This window comes from Crotalus tigris, unplaced genomic scaffold (assembly GCF_016545835.1).
Source record: "Crotalus tigris isolate CLP2741 ecotype Arizona unplaced genomic scaffold, ASM1654583v1 scf7180000019203.361967, whole genome shotgun sequence".
NCBI lineage: Eukaryota > Metazoa > Chordata > Lepidosauria > Squamata > Viperidae > Crotalus > Crotalus tigris.
In genome coordinates this window covers 38,772-63,284 of record NW_024097431.1, presented here as the reverse complement: position 1 = coordinate 63,284, position 24,513 = coordinate 38,772, and the positions used below count along the sequence as shown (strand labels likewise).

Below are 24,513 nucleotides of genomic sequence, written 5' to 3'. Positions count from 1 at the left end.
AATAAGCTAGAAATTTACTTAATATTAAAAACCTAATCTGCTAGAAATACTAATATATTTATTAAAATATTTATTTTATGTAGCAAAATAGCAATAGTCAACCTTCAGCCAGTGAGAATCGAACTCTCAGCAGCCAGCAGAAACTGCCTGCAATTTGCATTCTAAACATGGTGCCACCACACAGACTTCTATCAACTAAATAGTATTATGCGTTCTTCCCAATAAGGGTTCTGAAAAAGCCAGAACATTAATAACCTATCATCTTATGTAGTAACACTGGGAGTAAGAATTCTAGCTATTATCTTGGAGCAAGAATTGGAAATACCCAAAGTCCTTCAGTAAATTTTAGGATCAGATTAGTTCATAAGGTAACCTATGAAATCTACTACTACCAGGAGAAAGAATCAGGCAAGAATTTCTGTAAATGAAAAAACAGCCTATCCCAAGGCCCCAAACAAAAAAAATAATCATGGAAAAGAAATTCTGCAATATGTGATGCACTGTAGGGGAATAAAATAAGCTTAGCTGTCTAGGAAAAGAAAATACTGTGGAATCTCCTAGCTATTATGATATTTCCCTTTTTTTGTTTTAAAAATATTTTTTAAAAAAAACAAGCAAGTAAGAAGAGCTTATTAACTAATGTAAATGGCAGAAGGCCAGATGGTGATCTCATAAAGCACAGTGATATAGTGGTGTTGCTTTAGCCCAAGCAATACTTCTAAATTATATGATTGGAATAAAAAGAGCTAAAAAGCTATTAGGATTTATTCTTTCAAGGGAACCATCCTTCATATATCAAATTTATCATTAGACTCCTCTATTTACCAATGCTATTTTGACAGTTGTTGAATAATATATAGATAGACCTTGACCATATGATACAATTGTGGGACCAGAATCTTGGTCATTGAGCAAAGTGATCATTAAGTGAGACACCAGGCTTTTTTTTTCCCGTTGAGAGCAAAAAAAATAGATTTCAACTCGCAGAAGGATTTCAATTCCCCTCTGTCCACTCCACTTGGAAACTTCCTTTCAGTTTCCCAATTGACTTTTTGGGAAGTTGGCAGAGAAGACTACAAATGGTGATCACAGGGCACTTGGCAACATGTTATAAATTCAAGCCAGTTGCCAAACATCCATAATGTAGACATGTGATTGGAGGAGGGAAACATTTTATGACAGCCGGAACTGCTTTATGGGTTGTAAAACATCCTCTCGGAGACCATCATAATTTTGAATGATCATTAAACAACCAATCATAAGTCAAGGACTATATATATGTAACGTCAGCTATCACATTTTGTCATATTTTTGTTATTTTTTGCTTTGTGATTTGTGGCCAAAATCTCAAATTTTAATTTTAAACAGAATGTATTGCTATGTATTTTTGTTCAGTGCTAGTAATTGTATGAAAGAAAATTGCATCCCTTTTTCCAAATGCAACAGTGGCAAGATTAACCAATAATTTAATTTATTAAGGGACAGACATGTAATTGTACAGGCAGATACAACGAGAAGATAATCTTTATAATAATTTTATACTGTATGTATGTAGCTATTCCTGATAAATGGATTGGAAATGTTTACTTAACGTATGGGAATGATTTTGGTTTGAAAATAGTTACTTAACTTTTAATGGAGCTCAGTGATGTATTCCACCAATATTGGAGGCAAAACAGAGACCTGTAGTAATGTTTTCATTTTTCTACAGGGACCGAAGCAGAGTTTCAATGAATCTATAATAACGGAACCCTGTGTGACCGGGGTAAGTTCTTGCACTTTATTGCAGCAATTGTTTCTGACACAATTATAACGGTGAATAGTATCAGAATATTCGTTCTAAAAATTTCAAACCAATTCATTATTTTGAGCAGAAATCTCCTAGTTTGGGGATGTAAATTCCATTCCTCGGTCTTTGGTTTGGTAGGGTGAGGTCCTACTGTCATAGTGATTTCAGCTGTATTTGTGGTCTAATTTTTGAGGTACATCTGTTCAAGTCATTGGAAATAATTTCAATTATTTTTACATGGAGATATATATTGAGGAGGGGTGGACGTATTCCTGCCAGAATAGCTCTTCACCTTCAACCATGGTAATTATATTTTAATTCTTAAGCAGACTATGATTTTGTAGGTCACATGGTAATTGCCCTTGATCTGTGCAGTGTAATTAGCTCATAATCGGGAAGAACATGTAATCACATGGCTCTTTGTAAGACCTTTAAACATAACAGATCAGAATTTATGGCTGACAGAATACTGACCTGAGAATGTAGTATGAATGACGAGAACAGTAAAATATGCTAGGAGGTTCTAATACAAAGTGGCAATTGAAGGAAGTTTTTCTGTCTTGCAGAATGCAATTGGGAAGGAAAGTGTGGCAGGAGGCTCCACTAGTCACATGTCTTCTGATCATTCGTCTTCTCTCCATGTGAGTGTCAGGTCAAGCACGCTTCTTTTGCTGTTGGTGATTGCATTCTCATTCTGTTGATGCCCACGTTCAGAAGAAACCTTGTATCTGCTTTAACAAAAGGACCCATAAAAGGAAAGGAAAGGAAAGGAAAAGAAAAAAAAAAGAAATTGATCTGTCTATCCTCTATCCTCATCTGTTGTTGATCGAAAATTACAGTTCTAGGAATTAAGTTGAAATGCTCTGCTAAAAAATATAGGTCTGGATCAATGGTGTTGTCATTATCATCATTATTATATTGTTATTGTTATTTTCAATTTTCAAGGAAAGGTACTTAGAAGCTTTACATATACTAGATGCGATACTCAACATTCCAAACAGAGTAGTATTTTGAACAGGCAGTGTTTAAAAAAAGACAAATAATTTGCATGTAGGCCAGTCAAGTTTTATTGTTTTCTCTCGTTTTTTCCTCTTGTTTTCACTTGGACTAAGAAGAAATAAACCAGACTCCTAAAGTTTTGGTGTTTGTTTTTTTTTTTTTTTTTTTTGTATTTGTTACGCAGGAATTTTTCCTTTGCAAAACCCATTAAAATGAATGTTACTCAGATAGAATCTGGGGACAAATCGTAGTTTCCAATAACTTGGAAACATTACCAGAATGGTTAATAATTTAATGGTATGTTTATTCCTGATAGATTGGGACCCTATTTAGAAATGTTTAAAATGTATGTATTGAAAGCCTAGATACTGGACCACACTACAAAGATTTTTTTAATTGCTTCCTTTGTACATAAGAGGTTGTAGAGCAGGCAACAAAACCCAACAAAAATTGCCTATTGTCAGATTTTAAATTGAAAAACAGTAAGTTAAACATATTTTGAGGTGATTGTGGATCAGGCTTTTGACATGCTATGAACGTCTTCCTGAAAGGTTTTTTTATATTTAACTTATTCATGTTTGGCTACCAGTATTTTGCTGTTTTAGCATTCTCTTCTATGTTTGTATATGTATGTAGTTTTGCAGTCTAAACTGAGAAGCCATTGTAAATCATAGCAGTATAATACACATATTTTCTTCAAAACTTCTGCAGAAATATAAAATAATATGAAACTTTCTAATGCTATTTTTATTTTTGTGGTTATGCTAATTTAGCCTTAATAAAAGGTATTAAAAAACTACATTGAGAAGAAGCAACTGTTGTGAATATTGCAGTAATTCAAAATTTGTTTATCTTTCTGAGGATATATTTTTAAAAAATAGAAACTTGCTTTTGTTAAAAAATTTCAACTTTCTGTAATTATAAAGTTTAGTCATTTAACTGGTGATTGAGTAAAATATATTGAATTTTGATTATTTAAAAAAAACGGCATTATTTACTAATGTTTACTCTTAGATAAAGATACAGTATAATTGTTTGCTTTTAATTTCTTGACCCAATACAGAAAACCTTAAACACAGGTAGAAGGCTGTAACATGTTTCCATATTTTCAGAGATGCATCCAATAAAGATGTGAACACATAGCATTCAACAGATCATAATAGTTTCCTATATGTGAAGTTTCCTAGCCACTTATTTTTGAACATGCAAATATGTCAGCTTTGGTAAGCATTTAATCCTCTGAACAGGAGTACGTGCACAAAGAATGAAATTAAAATTACATTGCACTGGAACCAGAACAATACTATAGGTTGAATCCGATACACTTATTGCTAAACCAATTTTAAGAATTGATCAAAACTATCTAAAATCCCAATAATTCTCATCCAGATCTTTTCAACTTTCCTTGTGGGCACTATACTCATGCACACACAAACACAAATTCTCCTCACCAAGTATTATTTCATGTGGTAAAATAATTTCTGACTTGGTATAGTTTTTTAATAGGTACTATTTAATATGTACTATTTTCCAACAAAAATGTATGTGACTGTGGCAGTATATAATTTTGTGTATGCCATGCTCATGTATGTATTGGAAAATGGGGCTTGTTGTTATGGTTCTAGCTGATATTTGTTGAAGGCATTCCATATTATGTTAAATCATCTAAACTATATTTAATACAATGGCATGGGTAGTGATGGTAGTAGCCACTTTTTACAATGCAAGGTAGTTTTTAAAAAATTCCATGGCCGTGAAGTTGATGAAAAGGGTCTACAATAATTATGAGATTGAAATGACACACAAGAATCTTTCTAAAAGGAAGGAAATTTCATTTAAGCCTAGAGCTCTCATGTTTAACACAATCGAGATGTTATATGATGTTAGGTTCCTGCAATTTGAAAGGCAAGGATAGAATAGACATACTTCCATTATCTTGCACAATGTATGGTAGTAAAATCTGATGCCTTAGATGCAAAAATACAATCAGGTTTATCAGTGGTTTGCATCTAAATGATGTAATTTGAATTGTACAATTCTGTGCAGTTACAATCAAGTATACAATTTTTTAAAAAATTTAAATTGGTGAGAAATGGGATGCAAGATCTGAATCGCTATTGTTTACTTTAAAGAGTTCTATTTGAAATAGCACTTTTGATCCAATTATTTTGAGCTTTGGTCTTGTTCCTGATTGGTCTGTCAAAAATAAAAGGATTTATTCAAGGAAGGAAGGAAGGAAGGAAGGAAGGAAGGAAGGAAGGAAGGAAGGAAGGAAGGAAGGAAGGAAGCCACTGGAAATATAATTGCAGCTCATATGTAGAAAGGTATTGACTGATATAAAGGTTCAACTATGATAATTATCATCCTGAATACAGCTAGTCTCAGTTTTCTTCTAGGTAATTCAAATTGAAGGCTATTGAATTCTTACGTTTTAATTGACCTCGATTTTAAAAGCATCAAAAAATTCCTAAGTAGTTGTTTCACTAATAAATCCCTGCATATTAAAATCAAATATAGGAGTTGGTGGGTATCAGGCAGCATATGAATTTAATTATTATTATTATTTTTCAGAAACAATGTCTGTTATGTCAAACCCAATAAGGATATATTATTTCTATTTTCTTCAGTAATAAGGTTTAGCAGTTTTTTATATATTTTCTATACATCTACTCATACGTATCATTAAATAAATGGAGCTTATTCTCATGTACATGGAAGTAGGATTGCATCTTAAATTGCTAGTAAAACAAGCAAGCAGAAAAAAAGATTAGGTTTTAAGCTATTATCTCTGGATAAATGCAGAAGTTTTTATAAAAAAAACAATAAGTATGGCATTGACAATGTCACTTTAGAGCATTGACTTTGTCAACACAGTACACTAGTTTGAAGTAAGTTGTGTTTCTGTTGTTTCTTTGCCCATTTCTGCTTACTCCAATTGCATACTAAGTGCTAGGTAGTCCAAATATTTTTTTCCCTTGAGTTCTCATAGTGCAACATGAATTTTCCAGATCTTGAGTTATTGTGAAGTTTAGGATATCTCAGAAATCTCCTCTTTCATGACAAAATCTCATTTTGTGGAAGGGAAAGGCAACAGCAGATTCCTCACTTTAAACATATAAAAAGCTCTACATCTTAAAAGATCTTCGTTATTTTTTCAGCCAGTTATGAAATAGAATACATCATATTCACCCAAAAATTTGAAATATATTCCTTTACTTTAGAATGTCTTACATCTTATCTATTTTCTATTAACTGTTCTGAATATATTTTTAGGGCAAGCAATTTTAAACAACTTAGTATGTAGATCACGAGTGTCAAACTCAATTGCGTAATGTTACGTATCATGACTTTTTTGCCTTTGCAGAGCCAGGGTGGGCATGACCTGTGCATGACGCATCCAGCCCATGGGCCACCAGTTTGGCCATCCTGCTGTAGATGCTCAGGGACCTGGTATGTTTTTTTTTTCCTGAGATCAGGTAGGGAATTCAGAAAAGTGTACAGTTACTGTAAATTTTTTCAGGACTGCTCTGTGTACGCCTATCCATGCTGCATTTATGTTTTGCCCTTCAGAATTGGTTTTCTGCACAATCTTATTAGTTAGTTTCTGATAAGACTGGAGTCTAGCTTTCAGCAATCATTATCTGCTCTCTTGCATTATGCATTTCTCAGATTCCAAGCAACATATTCCAGCCCTCCATTTTCTATAACATCACCTCAAATAAATTTGCTTGTGATGAACTTGGCAGAAAATTAATCCAGCTGACTGTGAAGGATTTCTCATCTTTAAATATTTGCTTTCACTTACCAGCTTGCCTTCCTTCTATGACATTTCAATTAGTGGTCATTCAAATACTTTCTGACTTCAGAAGGTCATTTTTGTTTTGTTCTTAACTGGATTTTGCCTGTTTAAAATCACTATTGTATTTTTTCCCCTCTCATTTCCTACATATTTATTGGTTTTTATGCAACAGAAATTTAATCTTGCTGTAACCTATTAAAATATTATTAAAGCTTCCTTTATCAAGGCTGCTGCTTTGTTTGTCTGGAAAAAACAGTTATTTACTGTTTTCCTTTATCCCAGGTTGATCACCTAAAATCAAAGTCTAGGTTTATAATGAGAAATACTTTGCAATACTTAGAGTAGGTTTCTATTAGAATTCTAAATAAAATATAATAATTAGATCAACCTAGTCTATGTTTCAGAAAATGATTGTCCAATGGAAAAAGAAAATATATGGAAGCACTTTTTTTCATCATTCAGAATTTGTAGGTCTTTTATATCTTTTCTTTTTTATTGCCAGATACAATTGGCATCTTTGGATTTTTGCCTGATGTAATCCTTCTTTTTAAATTGATTCAAATGGGAGGAGAGAAGTATTTTTTTTTTTTAATTTTACAAATCTCCTGTTCTTCCTTCCCAAAGATTTTTTCTGACTATAGCAGCTGAAGCCTCTATCTTTTCTCTGCTGGATGCCAATAGGTAAGGTGGTTTTTTTTGTCATGCAGCCATTTAAAATAATATATTGCCTCAAAATAGCAGCCAAATTTCAATTACAAATGAGATCTTTTTTCCTATGCAGCTTTGCCTTATTTTAATGGCTTTAAGTAACTGCATTACTCCTTTGTTATTGCTTCCTAATATGTCAAATGGAATTTCCTATGGCCTGATGAAAAATTGGGTCATGTACTTAGATATGATAGGTTTTCTTAAAACCCTTTTCACTCTGAAGGACAGCCTAATTTGCCTTCTTGATGATGATGGATCTATGTCTTATCTTAAACTTCCACTGAAAATCTTTAATCAAGGTGAATCCTGAAGAAGTAGTTTGATGATGAAGGATATCTAAAGCTTGTGGGTATTTCTGTCTATTAGGCTGACTTATAAACAGATCCGCCGGCAATTATTATTGTCTGTCCAATACGCCTGTTTTTAGCAATGATTGTGTTTATGCCTGTAATGATGAATTTCAGGATTTTTCTTTAGCAAAGTGCAGGACTGTGAGGAAAAAAATATTGGTTCACAGGGACTGTGATAATGCTGCTGCTCATATTTCCATCCAGTAGCAGTAAATCAAATGTTGGAGGAAATGATCTGTTTAAAAAACATTGTGTGTTCATAGAATATATGGAAAGGGAGACTACATATCAGACAGATGATTGAAAGTGAATGAATATATCTCTGCAAAGCTAGATCATGAGAAGCAGTCATTCTGAGTACTGTAATTGGGGACAATCTTCATTGACACTCTTCAGTCACATTCCAATAGATGTATTTAGGACTGAAGACCCGGTAGAATGCTATGGTTGCAATTTCACCTAAATATATCTCAAATTCTAGCTGAATGCAGTTAGAAGGTAGGGCATTCTCCTCCATTTTAAATTAGAATTGGAATCTAATGTATAATTAGATTCTCCTTATTGATGAAATACAAGTAGTCCTCAGATAATAGAAACAGGCCATTCGCTTGTAATTGGATTTTTCTGGAGTTTGGTTTGTGGACCCTTCACCCATGCAAGCATTCCTCTGTTCTATTCTGTATGCTCAAACATGGCAGCCACCATTTTTCATTTACCTAAGCCACAGGTTACATAACTTAGGACTGCTTATAGTGAATTTTCTATATCAGGAGAAGATTAAACTACAATAGAAGCATCTTCTCATTCTTCCTTGTCTGTCCATGCTATGAGTTTCCTATGGCACCTGATGGATTAAAGAGACACTTGACCTAACGCAGCAAGCACTTACATTGTATACTTCTAAGACGATTCTCTTGGACTTTTTCCTTTTAACAATTCCAATATCCAAACGATTCATACATTTCAAACATGGTGACTAATCAAAAAGCCACGAAAACCAACAGATCAAATGTATTTCTGCACTAAATGTAGATGCATGAAAGGGAGAGTAGTAGGGGAAAATTGTATCTAGTGTACAAATAGTAACGTCTTTCAGCTTTGACTAATTTTCTATGTGTGTAGTGGAAATCAGATGGTTCTGATTCTAATGATGTTTTCAGACAAAAGCTTGCAGTGCTGCCAAATAGTCTCATCCAACTATTTCCCTATTTTAATGCTTTTTTGTGCTAAACAAAAAGTGGTGATGTATTCAAAAACATGAGTAGGTTGTTAAACATGCAGAGCTCTGATGTCTTAGTAAAATTTCATGGGCAAGCACAGCCATCCAAAATATATATTTTTTGGAAATACCTTTGATGCTCTTGTTCCAAAAATTTATCAGAAGTCTTCACCTATTTTGTCTGTTGAATGAATGGCATACATAAATTATTTTAATTAAATATGCAGGACTGTTTATATGTTCAGCCCATAACACTCCCAAGAGTAGTGAGCATCAAAGCAACATTAATGCAGAGATCCAGATTTAAGGAGTAAAATATGCTAGAGTATGTATGGATACATGTATAGCAACTGTCATGAGCACTTAAACCAAACATGCATTTTCGTGGGCTCACATGGCAGCTGCAGGTATTATACCTCTAAATTGTATGATATTGTTTACATCATATGTACAAATAATCCCACAGGAAACCTAATTCATCTGTATAGAATACTGCATTATTTAAGAGTAGATTTGTTTACCAATGAAGCTACATTTTCATATAGGATATTGAAATAACTGACTATCCCCATATCAAAAATAATTGTCTAAATGTTATGCTTTGTCTAAGCTATATGTAAAAAGAATGGCAAAAATAATAAAATATTCCATTTCTAAACTACTCTTCACAAATGTTTCTGTTTTCAGTGTTTGAGGATCAGACAGAAGGTAGCTTAATACAGTGGTAAGGATCCAAAAAGTATATGATTGTTACTTTTTTCTCAGTTGCACAACATTCTGATTTTTTACATTTTTTCCTTTAATATTCATACACCTGTCTATGAAGCAGGGACTTCAAGATTTTTTGTGAATTAACATTCCTGCCTTACTAGAGAGAGAGAGCCTTATAGTAATCTCTATATATTAACTCTTTTTTTCTTTTCCACCCTTCCAATATCACTCAGAAGGAGGTCCAAATACCTTCAGAGATTTCCTGGAAGATCTAAGAAAGAACTGGCTGTCTAATGGGATTTCTTTGAAACCATATACCTCAAGTAGTAGTGAAAGTATTAATTTTGGTTAGTCTTACTCAAGTTGGAAAAAGGGCCAGTTTCCTATGCCCAGGAATATATAAACATTTGTGTTATTTTTGTATAATTCAAGTTGTCATGAACTGTCACAGAAGATATAATACATAGTTTGTATTAAATAAAACACTATATTCTATTAAACTATTATAAGGATTATTTGGAGTAAGGAGTAAAATCAAAGATTACAGAACATGAAAATACACTGTGAATAATCTCTAGTATATAAGGGCATTTTTTAAGGTTCATTTGAAAGACAAATTTGGCCTAATTTCTAGTTGAAGGCAGTCTACAAGTACATCTTTTATTATTCTGATGTAAATTATAAATATGTTGTCCTGCAGAATTCTGTGCCCTCCTTCTTGCAGTTCATAATGAGTCTGGTATCTCAATTGTTCTTCTGGGTACAAGAGTGTCTACAGGAGATGGTTAAAAAAAAGCCAAGGTGGTGGCAATACCAGTGTGGTAGAATCTCCTATTTTTATATATGAGTATTTGATCACATCAGCATGACAGCCAAATTGACTTTTTTGGCCATATCCTGTGGACTCCTTTGGCTGGGTACATTGTTGTTAAGGAAAAAATAGTACTTTGACTGTTCATACTGACATTACCAAGACTTGAAGTAAGGACTTGAACAGTCCAAATTTTGGAAGTGAATTTTGTGATGTTTGGTTTTCTTCTCCTGTTGGCATAATGCTTGTATGCTATAAAAAAATGTACATATCTGAAAGAAGGAAAATCCACCAAATTAATGTTCTCTCTTTTTTATTAAAAATTATAATAATAAAGAATTACTCAGCTTTATTGTGTGGTTTGTTTTTCACAACTATGCAGCAAGACAATGAGAAATATGTTGTTTATATGAAAAGTTAACACTTATAATCTGGAAAGTTAGGAGGGAAAAGTTGTTTATAAACATTGCCGTTTTACTGTTTCGCATATATATCTTGTATTGAGGCTTGTGATATAAAGCAATAGAATGGGTTACCTTTTAAAGCAAGACAAAGAGTCAGACAGTAGCTGGCACTGCTAATTGGGCCGTATGCCCTTCATATAAAGAATGACCAATGGATATCAGATGGAAATGGTTATGTGAACAGAACAGCACTAACCATCTGTTCCTAATTTTCTTCATTGCTTTCAAATCGGCAGGACAAAAACTGGAGATGAGGAAAACAGAAATATGTGAGAAAAACAAAGGAACATGAAACTAAGAGGGGGAAGTACTATGCTTTTAATCTAAAGAAAAAAAAATGTCCTGGTAATGTTTTAAGAAAAACGAAGTGAAATCTCCGAGACTGAGGCTGAAATTCCATGCTCAACTTACCTGAGGCTAGGTTCACTGAATGCAGTAAAATATACTTCAAAGCAAGCATGTGTAAATGATTTGCATACTTCATTGGTTTTTATGTCAGTGATGCTATTGCACAATATACCTACAATTTTTCTGAAGTCAGAGGCAGTTTTCTTTTATTTTCTTTAGATGTTAGTGTTAGATAATAGTATTTCCCCAGTGGGTTTCATGTCAATAATTCTGCAAAATTCAAAACTTGAATAGTCTGATGTTATTGAATGCAGCAACAGCATCTTGGCAACATGTCTTTTGAAAAGAACATATTAAGCATGTTAAATCTGTATAAGGTGTACTTTACAATGGGAGAACTGCCACAGGTGGGTGGATGCAAAATAATGATCAGAAATATCAATGCTTTTGTTGCGCCTTTAGGAGAAAACAATACTTTTTAAAAAGTTTCCTTATGCTAGATCAACCTAACTGCATTTCTTGAATGTGATCACCAGTGTATTCTTATAAATTCAAAGCCTGAGTTACATTTATTTTTATTTTTTGAGATTAAATCATGTTTTTTTTTACCTTTCAGTTATTTCAGGTTTGAAAGGGTAAAACTGCATCTCATAATTATAGAAGGAAAAGTCAATAAAAATGGCTTTTATTGCTTACTCAAAATTTTCCCCAGAATAAATTTAGAGATGAGAAACATGGAACGTTAAAGTTGACAAGCAGCAGCAGTTTTTCATATCCTCTCCTTTGCCAATTATGATCTCTCTTATTTTCCAGAATTATATATCCCAAGAAAATGCCTAACATATTCAATTTTAGGATATGAATGCTCTTATTAATAGACTGACCATTATTCAGTGATGGAGCATTAGTCTTGTATTCAGAAAGTCCAGCTACAGTCCTCTTGTGAATTTCAGCAGTTATAGCTAATGACAAAGAAAAACTCTGCTGGAGATCTTATAAAAATACAATCAGTTAAAGTAAATAGGTCAAACCTTGATGAATTTGGACTCTGTCCTCAGTCCCAAAGTTCCTCTCCATTAAATAGGGATAGATATTTCCTTTAGAGCCCAGGGTTATGAACAGCAAGACAAGGACAAATTAAAAGTGATACAATTTTAAACTAATTAGATGTAATTAATAGGACTAGTCTGTATATGTCTAATAATATAAAAGATTCCAGAGTTGGGGGTGGGGTTTCAGTCAATATATTAATGGGTCAATAAAGGAAAGATTCTAGCCTGACCTCCTTTTAATTTGACAGAGAGAGAGAATTTGAAATGTTTAAAAAAGGTAAAAACTAACACTAATATAAAGGAAGAAAAAAGAATAGAAAGCAAAGTGCAAGAAAATAAAAAAACTTGAAGAAAAATAATAATGAAAGAAGATACAAAGAAGTGGCTTCTGATATTCATCATAGCAGTTGTAAGTACAATTAGATGGGTTTTTTTAAAGGTATTGTTCAAATATTAAAGATAAGAATAGCTCATACAAAATGCTAAGAAAATGTGTTCAATATTCAGTTCAGGTGTCCCTGTCCAATGTGTTCTAGAAATCTATTCCTCCTTTAGGGGCAATTCGTTCTACCTGGCTTCAAAAGATAATATCAAATGACCTTCTCTCTTGCTCTTTTTATTTGCCATTCCATTTTCATACTTACATAGCACTAACACTTTTTCTTAGGATTTTGTTGCAATAATCTCAAATGTCCTCTTCATAGTGAGTTCCATGGGGTGAGGGGAAATTACTAGGTCTTAGTAGGGCTCTGTCTTAACTCACAAAATAAGCTGCAAAACCATGCTGGTGGTCAAGAGCTGTAACAGCTAACTAGGTTAATATCAATATATTTTATCTGATCATTTTCAAAACTGCTGGTGCTGTTTTTAATGCACTGACTGCAATTCTCCCTGCACATGTTTTGAAAATTTGTCAAACTTAAACCTATAAAAATAGTTTGATTGTAGTTATCTTCCTCCTGGGTTTTAAATACTACAAGCTGCTAAATCAACATGAAATATCTGAAGCTCAGGAGAAAAGTAAATTTACCATTTACTTTCACATCCAGATATGAAAAGTGCAGGTGGGTGATATATTCTTTGATGTACTCAGTGTGGATCTTTGGTCAGCTTTGCAACTATTGCCTTCCAGACATGTTGTGTCCACAGATTTTTGCAGTCTTTGGCCATGCTAATTGCCAAAGAGATAAAGCTTCAGTATATTTGGTTAGCACAAAGCCAAGATTAGATGGAAAAGCTTCTCAGAACTACTTCAGAGAAAAAGAATAAATCTGTTGTCACTCTAAATATCAAACACAAGAAAGCTATGTGTAATATATTTTGGTTTGATGGACTTTAGATATGATGGGCCATCTATTTTTTTAGAGTCTACTTTTTCTTAACTAACTCATGTTCACTAAATTAATAATCTATTAAAGTTTACTGAAAGATGTAATCCATTATATTAATTATGTTAATATTCAAAAGGTGACATAAATGTAATATCAGTTTAACATACTCCTCCTCTGAATGATGCTACATTTACTGTAATTCACGTAAGTGCTTCCCTAGCACATAGTAAATGGTAGCAATGCATTTAATCCTTGCATTTACAAACAGTGCTAGGAAAATACTTGGAAGAGTTGGTGTCAGTTGTTGTAGACGATCCATAGTTGGATATTCGTAACAATCTGATTCAATGTAAGTCAGCTTCCTGGAATCCTAAGAAATATTAGTTTCATTATAACTGTTACAAATTAGTCCTTTTGTTTTTTGAATCTTTAGCTACTATTGTACATCATGTTGTGTTTTAAAAAATGTGAGTAGGAAGAGAAGCTGCATGCAGAGTTCTTATATTTTGCACAGTATGTATCTGTTGTCTTTTTTTCTCTTTACTCAGAAATATTAACCTTGCATTTACTGTTCGGAGTTATTAATTTCAGTTGACTTCAAGACTTAAGGTCAAAATCATCAGTCAGAGTTTCTATCATTAGCTCAGTTTCTTTTTCTATTAAGAGATTGTGATCACTTACTTTTAATGAGTCATGAAGTTCTAATCATTTTTTTTTTCTTAGTATAAAATGCTGAACAGTAATTAGGACAACAAAGTTTGGAGACTTTTCTCTTTAATATAAAATGCATTTTATGTTGACTAAATAAAAAAAAGAAAATAACTATGTAAAGAAAAACTGTTCATTGCCATCCTCTTTATAAGAACTAAACATCGAACACTGATTCTTTCATCAGAGTTATTGCCATTATGTAACTGCAGCATTATGACTTTTTGCTGTTTATTGTGTATATTACAGCACAGTTTTCTGTAAAATCATTCCAAACATAAAATGTTCATGGAGTTGATTTTGATTATGACTGTAGGAGAACTATTTAAAATGCATAATGAACACTACACTCAGACAGAAACAGCAGTGAAGTGTCTATGCCCAAAAAAGTAATGTCTGCATACATAGTATAGATTCTGTCTTGTTTGCATGTTTTCTTATTCATCAGGCAATCAACATCATACACAGTGGTGATTTCACTGGATCTTTCCTGTTAAATTATCTTTTTAGTCGTGTTGCATACCCAATTTACAACAAAAGTATAAATCAGGAGAAGTTAGTATAGGATTTCAATGGAAAGGAACTTCAGGGGAAAATGACATTTGCCTGTTGTAATTTTCTCCCAATTTGTATTTAGATCAATATTTGTGCTCAGTCCAATTACCAAGCCACATTTTTTAGGATCATTACACAGGCATTTATTGCTGCATGAGAGCCAAATGAACTGAAGAGGACAAATGGCTGGAGGGCCTATAATTGAGTCCAGGTATATTCACTATTATCAACACTAGCATTGTTGCAAACATTTTTTAAAAAATTACCAGATTGACAAATCAGAGAATAGAAACTATTTCTAAAACCTGGCCTCAAATCGTACCTTCTTAAAATTATTATTAGTAACTGACATGTTGCTATTTACGACTGGAGAAGTTTGACATTCCCACTTTGTGAAGTGACATTTCTTGTTTAAATGGTCCTCGTGGTATAACAATTGAAAGGAATATATACTTGAACCATTGGGTGCTATAACATAATGGAAGCCCCTCCAGCATGTTTATTTCACTGACGAGCAGGAATAATGTCTGAAATTTTGAGAACTCATGAAAAATTCTTACACTTTTAATGAGGGACACGTTTGATAGTTTAACCATGGCAAACAAAATAAAGCATTTCTGTTTTTCCAGAAAATGGGTTGTATGAACAGATCTCATGAAATAAAATGTATGTGTTTAGTCTGTGATGGTTTTCATACTTCTAGTGCCTTTCTATATAACATAATCATTTCGATACCTCTTAAACATTGAGTACATTGCTTTGAAGAACTGAATGCCGCCCATGTTACAGTGAAAAAGAATGCCAAATGTCATAATTTATAGAAGGGCTTCCTTTATTCCCATGAAAGCAAAGACCAGATGCCACAATATCATTCAGTTATGTAAGCAAAGAGGAAACATGTTTATTATTATTCTGCACGTTGATAAGGGGTTAGTATGTGGATAGGCCAGTAATGGCGAACCTTTTAGAGACCGAGTGCCCAAACTGCAATCCAAAACCCACTTATGCATCGTCGGGTGCCACGTGGGTGTGGCCCATTGGCTGGGTATGGCCCATTGGGTGGGTGTGGCTGCAGTGGTAATGGCAGACTGGGTGGAACTAAAAAGTTCAATCAATTCCATCTTTGCAAGATCTTTTTTTTTCCCGCGAGAAGTTGAAATTGACTGATTGATTGAACCTTTTTTTTGTACACGATGGCGGAGGCCTAAAGCAAAAAGGTTTTATAAAATGCAGCTGAAGGCCTAGGACTGCGGCAATGGCGTGCATGCCATAGGTTCTCCACCACTGGGATAGGCATTAGTAAGATTTCAGTATGAAATAGCATGAATTTTTCAGCAACTAAGGAAAATCCACTGCAACAGGTTATAGGTACTCCTCAACTTACAATCATTCATTTAGTGACTGAATTACAATAGCACTGAAAAAAATGACATGATTGTTTTTGATGACTGTAGCATCCACATGGTCACATGATCAAAATTTGGGCACTTGGCCACTGGCATGTGTTTATGACAACTGCATTGTCACGTGATCACTGTTTGTAACTTTCCCAGCTGGCGTCTGCCAAGCAGAGTCAATGAGGTAAGCCAGTTATGGTTCACTTAACAACTGAAGTGATTCATTTAGCAGCTGTGGCAAAAATCATTACAAAATGAGGCAAAAGTCACTTAATCACTGCCTTGCTTAACAATGGAAATGTTTGGCTCAATTGTGATGATAAGTCAAGGACTCCCTGATCTGATCACAGATGTATCCATTCAGAAAATCAGACAGTGATCCTTTTGGTACTGAAAAACTATAAAACACAGGTGCAGATTATTGACTAACCCATTTCATTTCAATGAAACGCTCCCAAATCAGTGAGAAGAATTCTTAGTCCTGTCTTTGATGTACTACTTGTTTATGGTATTGTACCAGTTACTATCAATAGGAAGATATATCAGTAAATGAGACCACTCGTTTCCTTGGCTAATGAATGATGCCAAGAGAAATGATTAGAAAAGCCTTCTTTTGAAAAATGAAAAGATTATTGAAGTGGGAGCACATGTTTACGAAAGAAAGAGAGAGAGAACAACAAGACAAAAAATACAATACCAAGAGAAGAAAAACCATGTAATTAGCACAGTTACTAGCACTGCAATCATGCAGCAGATTCCATTGCTTCAAATGGTTTTTCTAAAAAAGAAAGTCCGAGAAAGTGGAAAATCACTGTTAAGAGATGATGTTATAAACATTACTAGTAAATTAAAAGAAAATAAATGATGGGTCCAGTGGTTTTTAACCAAGAGTTCTGAAAGAACTCAGATGCAACGTTGCTGGCCTTCTGCAAAAACATCTTATGTGCTTCAGTCTAGGTGTTGGAGACTAAAATGTAGCCAAATAATGCCAATTTTTAAAAGAGGTGGCAGGAGAGCCATAAAATTACAGGCTATTTAGCTTAATGTATGTTCTGAGTAAATTGCTGAAAAGCATGATTCAAGATCAATTTATCAAGCATGGAAAAGGACAAGCCGGTGAAGAAAAATCAATATGGCCTCTGCAAAAGAATGGCATCCTACAATGTAGGATTCTAGTAGCACTATTCTTTTTCCATCCCCCACCTTTCATTTTCCCCAAGTGGCCAATATTATCTCTCCAAATAACAGATCTCATTGGGGTGTTTGAGGAATTTCCATTTTCTCTTATTTCTTCTTAAATTTGTTTGGCATTTTGCAAACTGAGTTTCCAGGAACCCATTCATATATTCCTGTCATGAAAGGTAGTGCTAAATCACTGACAATACTGAAAATAATGTTGATCAGCGTTTAGATTTATCATTTTCCATTGGGATGCAGTAATTGTCATAAAGTCTTCATGTTTTCATATAAGGGGACCCTTATCCATCTGTGTGAAGCTGACTAGGCCATCAGGTTTAGCTTAATGGATCAGCTCACAGCAAATAAATGAACAATAGCAGCAGAAATTAATTAATATTTATTTACAAAGACCTAAAAAAATAAAAAGATCAACAATATTAATAACTATTAAAAAAAGAATGTTTAAAATTGTAATAAAATCCCCAAACAGTAGCTAACAATAACAGGAGAGAAGACTTAGGCAGTTGTAGCTATTGATAAGAATTTTTTTTTTATAATAAATACTTTTTTTTCATTGAAAATTTTTTAAAAGTTTTACAAAAAACAAAAAAACAACAAAAAATAAAACAACCCTCCCCCAAACCCTCCCAAACCACCCCCCTCCACCCCCCCCCAAGCTTCCCAGAGCTGGATATAGGCTTAATTAAAATTTTAAAAATTCTAAAAAGAATTAATCAACTTATAAGGTAATTAACAATAAAATATATATAACAATAAAAACATAAGCATTAAAAAAATACTTAGAAAAGAAAGGAAAAAAAGAAAAAAAGAAATAAAGGAAAAGAAAAGAAAGAAAGAATACAATCTATAAAATATCAAATTTAAATACAAGTTATGAAAAAGCTAAATGGTATTTTTTAATAGCCAATTTGTATTGTATGAAATTTATCCATTTTTCCCATACGGCAAAAAATTTCTCTTGTGATTGCTCCTTTAAAAAAGCCGAAATCTTTGCCATTTCCGCCAGATAAGAAACTTTAAGAAACCACTCTTGCAAGGTAGGCAAAGATTCCTTCTTCCAATATTGCCCTACTAACAGCCTTGCGGCTGTAATTAAATTTAACATCAATATAATCTCTTTAGTATCACAATCAGTAACAATACCTAACAAAAATAATTGTGGGGTAAATTTTACCCTCCTTCTAAAAATTCTTTGAATATTCCACCATATCTTAATCCAAAAAGCTTTTATATTTTTACACGACCACCAGATATGATAGTAAGTAGCATCCAAACATCCACATCTCCAACATTTAGGCTGTAAGTCAGGATACATACAAGACATTTTTTGTGGATCAAGGTGCCATCTATAAAACATTTTATAAAAATTCTCCCTTAAGTTCTGGGCTTGCGTAAATTTAACATTTCTCACCCAGATAATTTCCCAGGTCTCCAATAGAACTGGTTCACCAAAATTTTGTGCCCATTTAATCATACAATCTTTGATTAATTCTGATTCTGAATCCAGTTCCACTAGAACCCCTTAAATTCTCTTAATATGAGTTCGCCTTTGATCTTTTACTTGTTTAAAGAGATTCTCATCTTCTCTAAGCAAGCCTGTATTGCTATCCATCTTCCATCTATCCACTATTTGTCTATATTGAAACCATGAATAGGTAATATATTCATGTACTAAATCTTCCAAAGATTTTAACTGCCAATTTTGACCATCCCATTTAAGTAATTGTGTATAAGAGACCCTATCCATTTTAACTCCTCTCCTTATCCCCTCTATCGCATGCCCGGGTATAGCCCATAATGGTATTTTAAAATCACTTTTATAATATTTCCTCCAAACCCGAAGTAGAGGAATCCTTATAATATGAGATTTAAAAACCCGATCCACTTTTTTATTAAAGATTAGATAGGCATGCCATCCAAAAAGTAAATCCCAACCCTCCAAATGGAGTATTTCTACATTTGTTAGGTTTACCCAATCACTAATTAATGTTAAAACCACAGCATCATAATATAATTTCAAATTCGGTACCTTGAGTCCACCTCTCTCACGAATATCTTGCATAATTTTAAGCTTTACTCTTGGTTTTTTCCCTGCCCAAATAAATTTATTGATACCTTTCTGCCATTCATTTAGGTTCTCATTCTTTAAAATAGGTATCATTTGAAATAAAAAGAGAAACTTTGGCAGGACATTCATTTTAATCACGGCAATTCTTCCCAAAAGAGATAATTGCAACTTCTCCCAATTTTTCAAGTCTCTTTGTACCCTGACCCACAGCCTTTCATAATTATATTTATACAGGTATTGATAAGAATTTTGAAGGGTTTCTGAAGAGTGAGTGTATGATGGACATTTTAAGGCAGATTCTACCTTCAAGTCAACCGGAACAGGTTTGGCTTTGCTACCTACCAATGGTTGCTATAATAGGCAGTGCCTCAGTTCAGGCCAAAGTAAATAGTTTTCTATGTGGGAAAGCCAGTTTGGTGTAGTGATTAAGGTGCTGTCCTAGAAACCAAGAGACTGTGAGTTCTACTCCTGCCTTAGGCATAAAAGGCAGCTAGGTGACCTTGAGCCAGTCGCTCTTTGTCTGCCAAACTCACCTCACAGGGTTGTTGTTGTTGTGGAGAAAAAGTGGAGGGACATTAGGTGTGTTTGCCTCCTTGAAATAAAAATATAATAAATAAATAAATGATGGTAAAGGAATATCTAAAGATAGTCCTGGGAAAAAGAGTGATTGTGCTACAAAATGGATGGGAGAATTTGATGCTCTTTGAATATCTAGATCCCAAATCTCTTGTTGTAGGTTACCCAAAATAATATTTATGATTCAAAAGCATTAATTAAATTAGTTATCCAATGAGTCTGATTGTCTAAAAGTGGCTTGTGACCATTTGTTATTGCTCACTCTCCTTTCAGAAAAGCCAGAATGTTGACTTCCACTCTTTTGCTATAAAGCAATACGAATCAAATAATAAATGTATAATTTTTGTCTTTATTATTCTAAAATAGTATCTTGGGGAGTGTTTTATAAGCTTTTGCAAAGCTGTGAATTTTGCTATTTTATCACTTTCTTTCCATACCATAGGTTTGCTTTAAAATTGCTGAAAGATTTTAAGCACAGGAGAAACACCAATTTTAATCTGAAACAATAATGCAGTAGCAAGGGAGCTATAGTTGAAAGTGCATAACCATGTATCTATCGGAGGTAATTTCAGTTTAATTGCATCTGAAATTGATGGCCAGTTAACAAACACAAAGGGCTTATAATGGCTTCATGCGAATATCCATAAAGTTCACTTTATGGACAAGTGTCTAGGAGAGACTTCCAATTTCAGCAACGCAGGTCATTCGGGCTGGTAGATTAGTCTTTTGTGAATAGTGGCACACCAGCAGTCTTCATTTCCAATGTTTCTTCTTTATGTCCGCTTGTACAATGCCAACTTACAATCAACTTTTCAAAACAAGGACTTTTAGCCCTCTCCAGATTAAACCTTTGATTAGAAAGACTCTGTTCATTGGTTCAAGAGTCATTCCAGCTGCATTTATGCTTGCAAACTAATGCCAGAACTAGTTTTCATATAGTATACAGTAATCTAGAATACACCATGACTTTCTAGATTACCACTGATATTAATAAAAATTGGACATTTTTACTAGAGGTGCTTCATATAGCAATCCTTTTTGGTGATACCAAGACCACTGATGGATATTGCCAGAAACATGTAATTTTCTATCTATTTGCTAGATCAAGAATGAGAGGCTTGTCTGATAATGGGTTCCATTCTAAGTTAACTGATTTCTTCAGAAGTGTTCATCTCTTTTGCTAATTTCAAGTTGCATAACTAGTAGTGTGCAAAATAGAATACAAGTCACCAGATCTTAGGATGAGAAGCAAGAATTTTTTTCCCAAAGCTTCTTCATAGTTCCCATGGCTTCCTATGACGAGATAATTTGAAATTCCAATCAAATGCTATACCATTAAACCATTTCAAACAGTGTTTTTCAAAACAGAGTCAACTGATAAATTTCATGAAATATATGAGTGTTTTGCTTATATTAAATAAAATATGGTATCTATTTCATGGATTCCACCTGGTGCCATCAGACCAGCAAAGGGCTATTTTATAAGCTTCTCCAATCTCATGGTTTTCTCTATTATCTTCTATTTCCTAACTCACTTTGATTTTGATTCATGTCTTTTAGTTCCCATATATTCTGCTGTTTCCACATATGAATTGTGGAATAATTAAAATATGGGAATATTTTGTTTCTAATCATCCTGGGAGAATTCCAATTTTGTTCACCAAATGACAGTCTGTTTTCAGCAGATTCAATTCTGATGTTTCATGTTTAAACTACCGGATCTGCAAAGCTATCACATCCTAGCCAGTTACCCGTGCTCTCTTTTTCCCAGTCGGATTGCTTTTTGAATATACTCGTAACAAAGAGGGATTATTGTTATTTTGATGACTTGTGACAATTTCAGCACGACAAACAACTGAGATGCAGCCGTGATAGGTCATGCTTCAGTGACCAGCTGTAATTACGTATATGTTGAAAACACTATCTGACAACGTGCTGAGATACACTAATACTTTGGAAACAATTGTCCTTAAGCAGAGCACTGTGCAAACTGAGAGCAAAATCCTCTTATTTTAAGGCAGCTATGAATATGAATATAAATGTTCTTGACTGATAAAAGTGATAAAGGTAAAAATAAATAAATAATGAAAATAAAAAGTAGATATGTGCATCTGTTTCTCTGTATTTAAATTTCCCAGTTCAATAGTACTATTCAACAGCACTAGCCTTGAAGAACACTTGGAAACTACAGCTGGTACCGAGTGCAGCAGCATGGGTAGTTTGGGGCCCTCAAGAATGGCCCCTGTGATAGAGAGCTGCATTGGTTACCAGCCTGCTTCGGGGTGTTGGTTATCACCTTTAAAGCCCTTCATGGCATGGATCCAGGTTATTTTAGGAACCGTCTCACCTCACTGGGATTGGCCCAGACCACTTGTGCCGGCAAAGGAGGCTCAATTATTCCAACTGGAGGGTCCAGGAGAAAGGGCCTTCTTTACTGTTATTCCTGCTCTCTGGAACATCTTGCCCCCAATATGAGATTGGCCCCAACCCTCCAATCTTTTCATGAGAGCCTAAAGAAACTGGCTTTGCCAGTTGGCTTGGGGCCCTTGTAGGGGAACAGTGCAATGAAGGTGGTTAGTAATAACAGATCCTATCTCTCCTCCCACTTCCCCCCACCCTCCCCACGTGTTTTTGGTTTTAAAGTTTAATGTTTAAATTAGATGTAACTGTACGCCTCCCATAATTACTCCATAGTAACATGGGTGGCCAATAAAATTTATAAATAAATATATGGTAACGGCTATTTTACACAAAAGACTTTCCATAAAATATCTTAGCTACCACACTTAAATCCAAACAGAAAAAAGAAATGTTTTGGCATAAGCTCACCACATTACAAAATATCAAGTATTGCTTAAATATGAGTTTTATATGTGAGAAATCAATTATCTATGAATGGATGACCCAAGACCTTTGAATTGATTACATACAAATGGTTTATCCCAAAACCAGAAGACTGAAGGATGATAATGTCACTATCTCTATATTATACCCTTAAAATTATTTTTGTCAAAATGCCCTAGAATGATGTTATTACAAGATGATAAAATGCAAAACCCTTTTTAATTTTTATTAATAATTCAAAGGAGAACTATTTAGAAGTTTGATATTAATATAATTTATAGTCATTCAAACGTGTAATTGATACTACCACTGGCTTTAATATAGATGGCCAAATGCTTTGTAAATATGGGTTGAACACTAAGAAGCAAGTTTGTAATATGTAGGGACAAAGTATAGAATATTCGGTTATTCTTATTATTAAGAATATGATATTATCACTCAGTTACCATGCCCAACTTTTCTATCTTGTAATTCTTGCAGTTTCTCTGGTGTTCTTCTAGAACTTTTTGTCCTTAAGCAAGCAGCAGAAAAACCTATTTCTGACCCAAGAGTCTTTAGTATGAACTGGAGAAAAAAAACCACAACAGAAACTATAATATTAACAAAAGGCAAAGCATGAATTAAGGTGGAAGCAGTGGAGAAAAATGCATTTCTCCTTATCCCTGGAAATGTCTAATGAAATGAGCTCTGTTCAGAGTAACATACACATGAATTGAACAAAACTTTATGTGTATGGAAAACCACAATTGGAAATGAACTTATAGAAAAGATAAGTAATTGAAAAAACAAATCTAGTTCCTGTTTCTTAAAGCATAAGCCTAAACCACCTTGATCATTAACAAAAAGGGGGGAAATCAAGTGGAATGGAAAAAAGATCTGGGAATTTGATTTAGCAAATGCATGAACAATTATAATAACTTGCTAATGATTAGAATAGCTTGCTATTTCATTCTAAAATGGTCTGTTTGCTGTTGAATCTTTCCCACTAAACTTCAGACATACAAATGTAAAAGGATATTTGAAAGGATTATCAGTGTAACAGAAAATATAATCAGTTCAGAAATTAGTTTCAACATTTAGCACTTTTCTTTACCATTTGAAGACTGTATCTCTTACAAGAATCAGGATCTCTGTGCAAAATTATACTGGCATCATGCAATTAAGACAGTTTATCTACGTGGTTGGTAAATTGGTGATCAAAATGTGTTTATTGTGATATTCTAGTCACATAAAAGGTGGGACTTGTGTCCTCTGCCTCTGAGATGATAAGCTGTCTCAGTGATTGTAGAGAGTTCACTTAATCATGAACTGGGTCCTTCGAAGTATTGTTTGTTTTGGCTGAATGTATGCCCATGTAAAAAACTTATTTTATGCATAATCCTTCAACATGATCCCAGCAGATAATTCATTTTTGGCTGTCAGAACTACCCCTATAGTGATTTCTGTGTCAGAAATTTTACCACTATCACAAAACAGGCTGCAATGCAAAATGAAATATGGATGTTAATCTTAAAAAGCAAACAGTCCACGGATTTAATGTTTGAAGACAAAAACAATATTAACATAGGTTCCACAAACAAATTC

The 24,513-nt window shown here is 33.8% G+C and overlaps 1 protein-coding gene across 3 annotated transcripts in view; it reads left to right on the top strand.

Moving 5' to 3' along the window:
- GFRA1 (GDNF family receptor alpha 1) overlaps window positions 1-9,532 on the top strand; it is a 245,027-nt gene extending 235,495 nt beyond the window's left edge. The window contains exons 8-10 of one of the 3 annotated variants that reach the window (XM_039361114.1): window positions 1,712-1,765; window positions 2,033-2,092; window positions 2,356-9,532. In XM_039361114.1, the coding sequence (XP_039217048.1) occupies window positions 1,712-1,765; window positions 2,033-2,092; window positions 2,356-2,490 (249 nt within the window). In that variant the 3' untranslated portion in view covers window positions 2,491-9,532. Of the gene's footprint in view, window positions 1-1,711; window positions 1,766-1,982; window positions 2,093-2,355 lie in introns of all 3 variants that reach the window. The other 2 variants (XM_039361116.1, XM_039361115.1) reach the window with 2 other exon arrangements.
- The last annotated feature ends 14,981 nt before the right edge of the window (window positions 9,533-24,513 follow it).